The 13,693-nt window shown below is 33.6% G+C and overlaps 1 protein-coding gene across 2 annotated transcripts in view; it reads left to right on the plus strand.

Annotated features, from left to right (window-relative positions):
• The window catches only part of LOC111057732 (small conductance calcium-activated potassium channel protein), a 357,428-nt gene that overhangs the window by 57,901 nt on the left and 285,834 nt on the right, over positions 1 to 13,693 (plus strand). The window contains exon 3 of one of the 2 annotated variants that reach the window (XM_039435643.1): positions 1,557 to 1,658. The exons of the other annotated variant lie outside the window; for it this stretch is intronic. Coding sequence (XP_039291577.1) covers positions 1,557 to 1,658 — 102 coding nt within the window. The remainder of the gene's footprint in view (positions 1 to 1,556; positions 1,659 to 13,693) is intronic. 2 annotated transcript variants of the gene reach the window in all.

Below are 13,693 nucleotides of genomic sequence, written 5' to 3' on the forward strand. Positions count from 1 at the left end.
AGTCAGAAGAAATCTGAAACTTCATCGTCTGGATCAAAAAAAGTTGAAACTCAACCACTAGTCAGTCGATCAAATATCGGTATTTATCCATTGGATCATTCATCATTCATTTCCAGATTGTGTGAAATTAAAACTTTCTCATGCTTTCCCATTCGACTGAATCTGTTCAATGTGGCAAAGCTGCATTGTCTCAAGCCAGCATTGTTGCCAAATTGGATATCCAGTCATATGAGCTTGGATGAGAAATTCACATACAACCTGGCAATACTGATATTTGTTCAGCCATGCTTAGACCTCAATTAATTCTATTTGCACTTCAGTTTCTTATTTCTATTTGTTCATGATTTCAAAGCTAATATGTTCGTTACTTTTATACTTTTCTCTACTTTATTCATACTTTTCTACCTCAATATTTCTGATTTCGATTTAAACTATTTCCCTCTTCATAATAACTCTTTGCAAGCTCTTTGTTATTGGCTCCTCATTCATGAAATTGAGTATAAAGTTTCAAATTTGAAATAATATTCGATTTATCTCTATTCATTCAATCGTTTTGGCAATAATGTAACTAAAGAAGCATAACATTGTTGATAACAACAATGAGACGATGATAAAGAAATAAGAGAACTCCCAGTGAAAAAATCAATATATCGTTTTGTGGAAATTAACATTCTATTATCAATAGTTATGAAATAAGGCCACGTACCCTCCACTTTTTCTCCGTTGGAATCCATGGGGAAATTACCAGCCCCAAAACAAATTTAATAGGAAAACATCCATTATGACCTTACATATTCACTGAACAATTTTCATTTTGAAAATGATCAGAGGCCCGGTTGCACAAAAACCGGTCAAATTTTGATCGTGATTGATTTAACGAAACTATCCACAGAAGGCTTTTTCGAAAAAAGGCTTTTCTGATTGGTTCTCGTGAAATTAATCACAATTGAAATTTAACCGGTTTTTGATCAACAGGTAGAGAGTACTACTTTTAACACAATTCAACCAATACAAATTGAACATAGAACTGGATATTTAACAAAGCTATTATTCAAATGGAGATAATTAATTCATTCAGAGGCTTACTATACTTTGGTGAAATTTACATTGGAATTTGCTTGGAAGTCACCATTTTTTAACTTATTTTATAACTATGAAAATTATTAGCCCAAATCAAAAATAATAGGAATACATGCATTTTGACCACATATATTTACTCAACAGTTCATTTCGATAATAATCAGAAGCCCGGTTGCACAAAAGCCGTTAGTATATGAACACATTTTATAGTAATAGGTCACATTTTCAAGTTGACTAAAGCTAAAAGGTTAAGGTAAACAATTCATGAGAATATCAATATTATCTGATCCATACTATCAACATTCAAAATTTTATTTTGGAAAACATAATGACTATTATAGCCTTCTAGAGAGAGAAGGAGCCAGTTGAGGTATCCTTGCCCAAGGAGAAGCACTTGCGTCAGCCAATCGCCGTCTAGGTTCAACGGCAGTCAGATTTAACGACAGTTGTTTTCTTGTGTGTTGTGACGTTGACAGGGAATTCTGCTGACTCCGCAAACATTGGCTCAGTCGCGCCGAGAACGGCTCCGGCGTGCCTTCACCGACGCTACAAGTGAGACAGTCACACATGTCAAAACGGTATGACGCTACTTATTGGATCACCCTTGTACAATCATTTTCTTTTTTGTCCGTTCACACTTTATTAGAGATTACTTTTCGGATGAAATTTGTAGAATGTATGTCAGTTTATTCAATTTTTTGTTCATAGTTTGTCTTTCAATTACATTTTGGATGACTTGTGGAGGGTATATTTTCATTTTTACTCCTCCGACCAATGCATTATAGAGTTTCCACTGTGAATGAATATATTATGAGATACATCCACTACCAGTATATCTTGACAAAGGAGATTCCGTTACAGGTAACTGAATTATCAGAGATGCTACAGAGATAACACTCATCTTTACCTTTGCATGTAATACTAGTCATCCAATCATAAAATATGATAAATCATTCAGTCTAAGTAAAATAGAATATGGAACTAAAAAACTATTATCTTCTATATTCACCAACAGTATTGAAGTTAGAATAATAACTATAGAACTACTACAGATCTACTAGTTAAAACCTGAAACTATATGAGTTGGTACGATTGGAGAAGTGATAGAAGAATATGGAGAAATAACTATCTAGATTTCCAGGTTCCACAACTGAAGTGATGTTGAGAATTGAAACTTTCGAGCATGTTATTTCATAGTTTATCAATATTATCAATAGTCTCTGAATATTTCAATTTTCCAATTTCCTCCAATATTTATTTCAGTGGAAAAAACAAGAACAAAGCATTAAGTTCAGTAGAAGAAACAATAGCAATCTTTCAGGAGAAGACAAGAGCGAGAATCTTAAGAGAAACCTTTTACACTCTTGAGTGAGATTCATGTTATGAAAAATCATCACCTGATAGCAAAGGTTTGCTATCCTTTACTATCATGAGACAAAGCAGATCTCTATCTTTTCCCAAATCCAAACCAAATCCACATATTCACAGTGATTGTGTGCTACGCAGAGACATAATGCGGCATCATCTTTATTATGTCAATTTATTATGAAAGCATGACAATGAATACTACTTTTTGTCTTTTCTCTTTAGGGCTAATTTTAATAAAAATAAAATAGAATTTCAGTCAGTTACAAAATGACTTTAATGTCCGAGACATGTTGAGATAAAACATTTTTAAAAGGTACTGAGTTTTTTTATTTTTATTACTTTCTCTTTACGGATCTCTCCTTAAATATTCCCAGCTACTTTTGCCAAGGGTTAATTCCAGCAATTCCATTCAACGAACACAGTAATATCTAAGGATTATAACGTGAAATAACGATTTTCATTCCATTTTTGGATAAGAATACTTGAAGTTATATAAATATGAAGCTAAAAACCAGTGCCAGGATCTCATCATCAGTAAAATTGATTCACCCATCGAAAATGAATTTCCCTATCCTTTCATTTAAATATTATTCATTCTCATCCTAGGGAAATATTAATATTAGGTACTGAGATTATATATACAGAGTGAGTCATATGAATGGGAATCCTCCAGTATGTTTGAGACTGTTGTAGATATAATACTGTAGATAATGTTGTAGATATAACTTTTAGGATAAGTTATTGGTCGAATACTCCACCTTTCGACGTACAACTGAATTCCAACCCCTCACAAGGGGGTAGCTTATGTGGTTGTAACTCGAATATTTCAAATGTGAACACCATTTGTGTTCAATCAGCTGCCATTTTGAATACATATTGTATAGAACATTTTCATCGATACCATCTTTATTGCTTCAAAAAGGCCTTAGAAATGATGTACCAAACAATGGGTGTTTACATTTAAAATATTCATTCGTTTTACATTTAAAATATTTGAGCTTCAACCCCTAAGTCAGCTCCTTATGAGGGGTTGGAATCCAGTTGTACGTCAGAAGGTGGAGAATTTGACCAATAACTTATCCTGAAATTTAAAGTATTCTATCTCCAACAGTCTTAAACTTATTGAAGGGCTCCCATACATGACTCACTCTGTAGAATCATCAGAATCATCAGAATCATCATTAGAATCATCAGAATCATCAGGTTGGTTCTGGTTATGAGCTCCACCACAGTTCGAGAAACTTCTATTAAATATTTGACAATATTTTGAATCAGAATAATCTTATTTGAACATTCTAAAACGTTATAGATGTGAACATGGTCATTCTTATTGAGTTGTTGTACTGGTAATATTGTTGAGTTGAGGAAACATATTCATTGATGAGAATTTCATAATAAAATGCGATATCATATTCAGTGATAACCACTTAATGGTTGATGAATTTTTGATGAAGAAATTCCAGAATGAGGTTTACGAATTATTGACTGTGCATTGGATGTTGAGTGCATTTTGAAATTTCAATTTGAAGCTCAGATTTTGCAGGCTGGACACAGCAATGTCTCCCGGCAACAAAGGCCAAAAACTAATTCACTCTTTATGTTTTTAATAATTTTCTTTCCCTCCACCCACTGTCTAAAGTACTTACTTTACTCCCTGAAACCTAATACTGAAGTGTCACTTTTTCGCTCTCGGTAGTAAAAAACAGAAAAACTCCCTAGGGAGTAAAAGTGAATCCATTTAAATAACATGGGGAGCATCTCTATTTTGAAACTTACATTGTAATAGGTTAGAAGGTCTAAGCTCAGATGAGAAAGCATAATAGAGGTGTCTGTCATTGAGTCAACTGAATTCAATACCACAACCAGAAATTTGATTAACTCATGAAATATATGTTTGAATGATAATTATTATATTCTTAATATTAGTAGACGATAAAAATTTATAAAATTTTTAAAATATTTTATTCTATTCAAAATACCAGCCAACAAATATTTTTGATCTGCAATTCAAATCTGAACCGCGTGATCTGGAGTCAGCCATTTTTGGTAGCTGCTCAGCTGATATAATTGTAACAACTTTTGCCGATAGATAGCACAATCGGCAGTGCCAATCAGACGACCGGTTTTTAGGTTTTAGATTTAGGTTATGTTGTTAGGAATCATTGTCACCAATACGTAAGTTACCAGAATGATTTTATTTGCAGTTTCTATAAAAAAATGTAGATGGAGGAAAAATGTTGTGTACATCACGAGCGAAAAATACTTCTTCTCCCTCAGGAAAATTGCTGCCCTCGGCTTCGCCTCGGGCTTCAAACTTTTTCCCACAGGGAGAAAAAGTCGTACTTTTCACTCTAGATATACAAATAACTATTTGTTGGCCTATGATTACATAAATGCATATGCACAGAGTGAGTCATACGTATGGGAACCCTTCAATAAGTTGGAGACTGTTGTAGATATAATACTGTAACTTTCAGGATTAATTATTGGTCGAATACTCTACCTTCTGACGTACAACTGAATTTCAACCCCTCATAAGCGGGTGACTTAGGTGTTGTAACACGAATATCTTCTATATAATAAGAGAGAGTGGGTAGGGTTATGTTTGTTCGTTTGTTCGTTTGTCCGCATCAAAACATGTCAACTTGTGGATTGCATACCGGAAAAACGGGAATGATTTAGATCTCCAAATTTTGCACATAGATTCTAAAAATATCAATCTCGTGCACCTGGAAGCCCAAATTTCAATTTTCCTTCTAGATTTTTCAGAATTAATGTTAAAATTCATTAATGGTACATTCGATTTCAATAAAAAATCACCAAATCATATGGTTGAAATTAAAAAAGGAACATCTGTTTCCATATTGCTTTCTACCTGAAAAACATAGTTTTGAAACTTTGTTTTCCTGATGCAATGTTTAGGCCTACACTTGGCATGAATTATTAATTTTTCAGCTAGAACAATTTTTGAGACAAAATGCTAAATAAACGTCTACAGTTTCATCAATGCTGTATCGGCAATATGAAAACGCATGCAGTTAATATGTATTTGAATGGTGTTGTTATTTACAAAAAGAAATTATATTCTTCTATTTTTATTTAATTGAAATTTCAAGATTTTCCGAGCCTTGATAGAATGACTGACTCACTTTACAGTCAGTCGAAAATTTTAATATTGGAATGAGGGGTATTTTGGCAAGCTGAGCAAAAAAATAAGGTCATATGCACCTTTTCGTTATATCTTCAAATGAAAAATTAGTTTTGTGGGTTGTCTCAACTCCCTCTGAAAGGGAAACTATTCAACTTATTCTATCTTTTAGTAAAATAACAATGATCATCCATCCATGTATCATCTTTTATACTAAAGGAAAGAACTGGATTATAAACGTAGCATATACAGGTGTAAAGTATAGGGAAATTATGTTTGACTCATTATCACGTCAAAACTACTGGACTGATTAACTTGAAATTTTGCATATAGATTCTTGCATAACCGGTGGTGGTTATAGACCAAATTTAAATTCTTATTACATCAAGTTTTCAGTTTGTCAAGTTTTCAATCATTTGTCATGCTTCCAGTTTGTATGGAAGCAGCAGAAGATTTCTCTTAAAAGGGAAATTGGAAGATAGTATGATTGGGGATCCTTTTCGAATAATAAAAACAGGTTTTCCGTCACACCCAATTTTTTTCCGCAATTTTGAATCCAACTTCTTTTTTTAATTGAAAGGTGGTCATACTGATTTACTTGAAATGCAGCATATAAATTCTTAATCAACCGAGGTTTCTTATAGGCCTATTTTGAATTCTTCTAGATTTCATTACGTCAAGTTTTAAGAAAAACTTGCGAAGCACGGGTTACCCGCTAGTTTTAAATATGTAAACACCCATAGTGTGGTACATCATTTCGATGGCCTTTTAAAAACAAGAAAGATGACAACAATAAAAATCTTCTATGAACTTGTATCTAAAATGGCGGCTGATTGAATTTTCATTTTAAAACCAAAACTTCAGATACATACTAGAGATATCAAATTGTACAATTCTGAATGATTGAATAAAAATGAATAAAATACCACACAATAGGTGTTTACATTTTAAATATTCGAGTTACAACCCCAAAGTCAACGGCTTATAAGGGGTTGAAATTCAGTTGTACGTCAAAAGGTGAAGTATTCGACCGATAACTTATTCTGAAAGTTACAGTGTTATATCTACATCAGTCTCCAACTTATTGAAGGGTTCCCATACATATGACTCGCTTTGTATAATGGTTAGTCTGATTTCCATATAAGTGTGAGATTCACTATATAATATCAGTATTCCCTATGGAATGAATCTCCAAAGAACATTAATAATAGTAGTATAATTTTTCTGATTGCCTATAAACTGCAACCGGAGGAGCTTATTTACGAAACCTACACATTATTATTATAATATACAAAATACATACAAAAGAAGTTGCTGATAATAAACTTAGTCATTATTATAACCCACCATAATGATAATGTGTTGAGGTACATTATTTCTAACGTTTGACAAGCCACAGTTTAATAAGTTACAGTAAACCTATTGTTTCATGTCAGAGGCCCTGGAATTGATCAGGTGCCATTTGAAAACTTTGACATCAGATCTTAACAGCATGATAAGCAGTTGAGATAATAATACCTGCTATAGTATTATAGACAGCTATTATAGCTATCTACTATAATAGCTGGAGAACACTTTAGCAAATATACATCAACGTCCAATTCCGATATTTTCTCTTGTTTCAGGTTTTTTTTTTGTTCCAAAATCTGTATTATTCACACTTCACTCCGTACAAAATTACTTTCGACTTGGAGGAATATAGAACGCAGAGAAATGGAGGGTGATCAGCCAATTACAGTGATGGATAGAGTTACGGTATAGGTAGAAGCGCAGTTGCCAAATTGTCGATTAGACTCAGTCAACTCAATGCTTTCAGAGAGGAAACATCGTAAGTTTAACATGAGCACTTGACTACTGGCCTCACCGCTGCCATCTCTGATGCGCATTTCCCTCCAAAGTAAAATAGTTATTTGTGCAACTAGTGCGCAAAGTGACAGTTTCCTGCACCGAAAGAAACGTTTACGCCCGAGCCGTAGGCGAGGGCGGAATGGTCTCTTGAGTGCAGCAGAGGAACTTTGCGCACGTATTTCACATTAAGTTTTTCCTACAGTTACCATTGAATATGAAAAGTGGGTAATTATGGGTAAAATTGCCTGAAATCCATCAAATCTAAATCTGTGTAATTTTATTATTAATAAATAAAACAGAATGTAGTATGTGTGTTTGAAAGGCGTGGGGGGGCGGCTGTCAACTGCTGTCATCCAGTGTTGTCCACCCCATTAAGATTCTTATAACGTGCACCTCACTGTACCACAGTCACAGTTACCAACTTAATTTTGATTTTGCTGCACTGGTGCTCCATATAACCTACTAACTATTTTGCGTTGCCATGTTGCAAATCTGGAGTGCAGGAAAAATTTTTCCCGCACTAGAGCGAAAAAGTGATTCTTTGCGTTCTGTAATCAGTGCAGCAATGGCCACTTTTCAACGTAACTGTAGGAAATGATATATTTCGCACCTAGGGCCGAAAATGAGACTTTTCTGGCTCGAAATCGGTTTTCAAGTCCGAGGCCGTAGGCCGAGGACTAGAAAAGATTGAGAGCCAGAAACACATTTTTGCCCATGGTGAGAACGTTATTTTTCGCCACACAGAAAAATAAACAATATAAATATGAGAATAATTTATTGTTTATTAGGCACTTCCGAAAGCAAAGGAAGGTCATAGCTCTAGCAAATCTGAGGTAATCTGAATATCAGGAAATTGTTCAAGTATTTTTATTTTTTATTCTGATTTGTCTAAATAACCTAAAAGATTATGTTCAATTATGTAAGAGGTTGAGTTTATACTTTTTATTCTTCCAATTGACAATAAGATGATTTTATTATAAATGTTTTGATTCTTGAATAATAAACACAAATAATGAAAAATTTTTTGATCAGCTGTTTTAGCACTGAAATTTGGCCAATCTGAATGTCAACGTCAACAATGCTTGATGTCGTTGACTTCGGAAGTTTAGGTTAGAAGTTCTATCCTACTCTGAAAATCGAATTTGAATAGTTTATAATATATAAATCTATTCATCCAAATAAAATGATATTATCTTATTGCAGAATACTTATTCAACTCTAGAAGCATAAACTGATTCCGTTTCATAAGCCATTTTGTAAACACGTTCACTTCAAATCAGAATCAGCTGACTTCAAGGTTATTTTACAGCCCTAGGGCCGTAAAACTTTTCAGAAAACAGCCTGGTCAGAAAACAGTAATTTTCGGCCTCCATATGACGCACGAAAACCAGCTCATTACATCCAAGTGGGGCGAAAAAGTAATTTTGTATGGAGTATAGCAGGTATTATTATCTCAACTGCTTATCATGCTGTTAAGGTCTGATGTCAAAGTTTTCAAATGGCACCTGATCAATTCCAGGGCCTCTGACATGCACTAAACTGGTGTTATTTTTATATTGTAGTCAAATATATGATTTGATTCTAAAGCTGGGTTTTCGTTTGTAATTAATTGCCGTCGTCGACCTCGACAGGGTGATGATCTCAGATTGAGAAGATTCCAATGTGTCTAAATAACCTAAAAGATTATTTCTAATTATGTTTCAATGGGGGAGGTTGAGTTTAAACTTTTTAATACTTTTAAATGGCAATATGTTAATATTATTACAAATGTTCTGATTCTTGAACAATGAACACAAAAATAATGAAAAGTTATTTGATCAGCTGTTCTAGCACACTTGAAATTTGAACGATATGAATATCAACAATGCTTGTCGTCGTAGACTTCGGAAGTTTATGCACAAAATGCACCAGGATGATTTCAGTAGGCAAAATGTCGCATTCCAGAAAATCATTCGATGACGTATAGCCAAACTATGTAACAAAAACATGTTCTGACATGCAATCTCCCTGTTATTGCTTTACTATAATTCAAAACATTTGAATAATACTAGCATTTTGACATTTATAAGCAAAAACCTAACCACCTAACCTACCTTTCACTGTTTCAAAACCTGTCTTCATCTTTTAGGACCTGTTTATATTTTACAGTTTGGCTATACGTCAGCTTGTGAATTTTCGATGATTTCAACAACACCTTTTCCAATTTTAATTGAGAAAGTATCAAGTTAATTTGAAAAAGTATCAATTGTATTTGAGAATAGTCACTTGTAATTGAGAGAATGTCAGATGTAAATGAGAATAGTCAATTGTATTTGGGAAGTCATCACATGTAATTGAGAATAGTGAATTGTATTTGAAAAATCGCCAAATGTGAATGAGAAGATATCAATTGAAAATGAGAAACTTTTCCGATAGACATGTCGTGGCTCTCATGTAGCCTATAGTACAGGTTTGATTTGAGCAAGAAATGATACTGTACTACGTACAGAGTATTCCAATATAACTACCATAGCCTTTGCATGGGAGGAAATTGATATTTTCAATGGTGAAAGTATGATTAATGAGTATAATTTCTATGTAAGTATTGGCAACGCGACTTTTGTCCCTGAACATTTTGTGAAATACCGGTATTGAATTTGATGAAGATCAAATTCTCTATGTTCACAGCGCAATTGAACTTATCATTAATCAATTGGATCTCTTGATCATACAATTTGGCAATTCTTCAATGGATTTTGGGGCTTGAATATATTTTTTTTCAACAACTAAATGTCTTAATGGAATATTAAATATATTATCACATTATTTTATATGAGTACAGCTATGAAAAATATTATAATCATAAATATAGTTATGAAAGTACTGGAACTTATATAAGTACAGGTTTTTCAAAGCCATTTCCCAATTACAACTGACAACTTCTCGATTTCAAATCGTATGTTCTCAAATTGAAATGATACTTTCTCAAATAAAATTCACTATTCTCAATTACAAGTGATGACTTCTCAAATACAATTGACTATCATCATTCACATCTGACGTTTTCTAAAATACAAATGACTATTCTCAATTACAATTGATACTTTCTCAAATACAGTTGGAAAAGGTGTAGTTCAGTTTCTGAAACTATTTATTTTCAAATCAGGGCCTTCTTCTGGCTCCACAGACGCTGGCTCAAACTCGGAAAGAAGCTCTTCGCCAAATATTTACTGAGGTTTCCAGTGTCAATACTGCCTGCGAGGGCTTCAAAACGGTAAACTGTTTGCAAAAGTGTGTGCTAAAAACTAACACAGTAATTATTGCACAGATTGTTGCGAACTTTTGTGCAAGTATGTCGAGAAACTTGTTTCTATACTGAGATTCTCTTTAAACTGTCAAAATTTCTCATAGAAATCACTCACTTTTCAATCAATGCAACACAGTTTAAAGTCGATCTCACCACATTGGCGCTAGAATAATTTCACGAAATTTGTTGTTAGATGCTATCACAATAATTGGAGTGGAAATGTTGTCACCGAGTGTTAAGGCTGTCAAAGGCTGAAAAAACTCTTTACTGGTGATTTTCCTAATTTTTTTTCGATCTGTATGCTGTCAAGCTATTAAAATGAGAACGTTTTTTCGGGAAAATTTTTATCCCGATCACTAATATTTACTTTCCTTGCCCTATTACCATAGGTAAGGAAAGCATTTCTTTCGGAAAAAAATTAAGCTACCCCAATTTCTAAATTTCTATACGTTTCAAGGTCCCCTGAGTCCAAAAAAGTGGTTTTTGGGTATTGGTCTGTATGTGTGTGTGTGTGTGTGTGTGTGTGTGTGTGTGTGTGTGTGTGTGTGTGTGTGTGTGTGTGTGTATGTGCGTCTGTGTACACGATATCTAATCTCCCAATCAACGGAATAACTTGAAATTTGGAACTTAAGGTCCTTACAATATAAGGATCCGACACGAACAATTCCGATCAAATGCAATTCAAGATGGCGGCTAAAATGGAGAAAATGTTGTCAAAAACAGGGTTTTTCGCGATTTTCCCGAAAACGGCTCCAACGATTTCCATCAAATTTATACCTAAAATAGTCATTGATGAGCTCTATCAACTGCCACAAGTCCCATATCTGTAAAAATTTCAGAAGCTCCGTCCCATCTATGCAAAGTTCGATTCTAGATTTCTAATTATCTCAGATATAATTTAAACGAAAAATTTTGAGTGGAAAAAATTGAGCATGAAAATCTCTTCAATTAATGTCTAGTGACATTTTCACCTAAAATTGAAAATAAGCTCGAAATTTGAGAAAATGTAATAATTATTCAATTGCAAACTTATGGCAACTATTGATTCTATTAAATCATTCACTATGAAGAGATAGCAGATCTCGTGTGTATCCAGCGTTATTGAACTGTCACCAGCTGGCTCAAATCTTTGAATAGTAGACTTGAGATGCGCGGGAACACTAGCGTCAGGTGATCAATTTTCATAACGGCAAGGAAAGTTGTGTGAGTGCGCCACACCAGATTTTTGAGATATGAGCGCATAAAGATTACACTTTTGGGACAGATCATTTTAAATTCGGTAAGATATGAATTCCAAAGATGAATTCCTCACGGTATTATTGATTGAATGTAACAAAGATTTTCGAAAAATATCAATTTTTCAGAGAATAATATTCAATTTTCTATCAATGACCAAAAATAGCACAACTAAAAGTTGGTTTTTGTAAATTAAATAGCTTTTCAAAAATTTATATTTTCATTCAATGAAAAATATAATGAAGAATTCATCCTCAAAATTCCATGAATTCATCTCTAAGCCGAATTTGAAATGACTTGTCCTAAAAATTTGAACTTGAGGCGCTCATATCTCAAAAATTGATGATCAAGAAAAAAATTTACAGAGAAAATTTTTTTATTTTCATGGCTTGATAGTAAACAAATCGAAAAGCTTTGAAAAATTTCTTCTATACTTTTTCACAGCCTTAAACAGAAAAAAGCTTTCACAAGGTTGTTACATAGTGTCGAAACGCTGTTACTAGTCGCATATTGAGACGCAACGCGACGTGACACGCAGTAAATAGAGTCCAGTAGACATGAGCTAATATTATCATATTATTATTATGATGTTCACATTGAGACGAAGCTAGAAAGTGTAAACATTTTAATATAATCATATTATATCAACTCAACTAGCAGATTCGGGCCATGTGAGGTAGTGTCGCGTCTCAATATGCAATGGTTTAGTCACAGTAAGTAAGAGCTTGGTGTTCATGGGGTCACTGCGACTCCAACACGATTCTTGTGAAACATGTACACAAAACTAAAGTTGTTGCAAGAAAAAACTATTTCAAGAAGTTTGTAGATTTTGATGTAAAAATTGATTTGAAGGTTCCTAAAGAATTGTTGCTGAAGTTTGAAGGATTTCATACAGCCTATCAATTTTTCACCAGAGCTGTTACATTGGAGTTTTCATCCAAGGTTGTTGGAAAATTTTGGTTGGTGTAGAAATGTTGTCGCAAAGGATGATGCAACCATTTTCAGACAATAGCTGTTGCGGAAAACTCTTCGACACGAAATATATTGCAATGGTTTTTGTAGAAACTTTTTTGCACAAATGTTGATGTCTCAATAGTAAACAGTGTTTGTATAACACGGCTTTCAAATTTATGTTTCTGCAATACATAATAGTTCTATTCTATTAATAATATATTCTCAACAAAATTTAGTTTTGCGATAATAATAATAACTGTTCACTTTCCGTTGACACGGTTTAATATCTTTCAAGCAAACAGTGTTTGTAGAACGTAAAAGCGACATTTTGTTGCTACAATTTGTTGCAATCACTTTCAGAATTGTTTAGTCTCACTAACAAAAACTACACGTTTCATCCACTCAAACTATTGTCATGCACATATTTAAGTACGAATTAATACAGTGATTTTCCACTTATTTTATCCAAGAATTGATGAGATGATAATTATTATATTCAATCATAAGTTAAGGAAAACAAATACTTCTACATTCTGGACTTCAAGACCGGCAGAACTGGAACTTCGTTGATTCAGAAGTGGTTTGTTCTGGTAAGTGATACAGAGAATCAAAAAATTCCAGGTTGAAATCAGAAATTCTCACATCGAGGAATCCTTCCTGAAGGAGAAGCTTGGGATGAGTTGGCTGAGTATTTCATTTGTATTGTCCGAGTTTAATACCAATATATCTGTTCTTAGTTTTATTTATGTGCAAATAATGATTCTTTACAGACT

The sequence above is a fragment of the Nilaparvata lugens genome, chromosome 9 (genome assembly GCF_014356525.2).
Source record: "Nilaparvata lugens isolate BPH chromosome 9, ASM1435652v1, whole genome shotgun sequence".
NCBI classification, from domain to species: domain Eukaryota; kingdom Metazoa; phylum Arthropoda; class Insecta; order Hemiptera; family Delphacidae; genus Nilaparvata; species Nilaparvata lugens.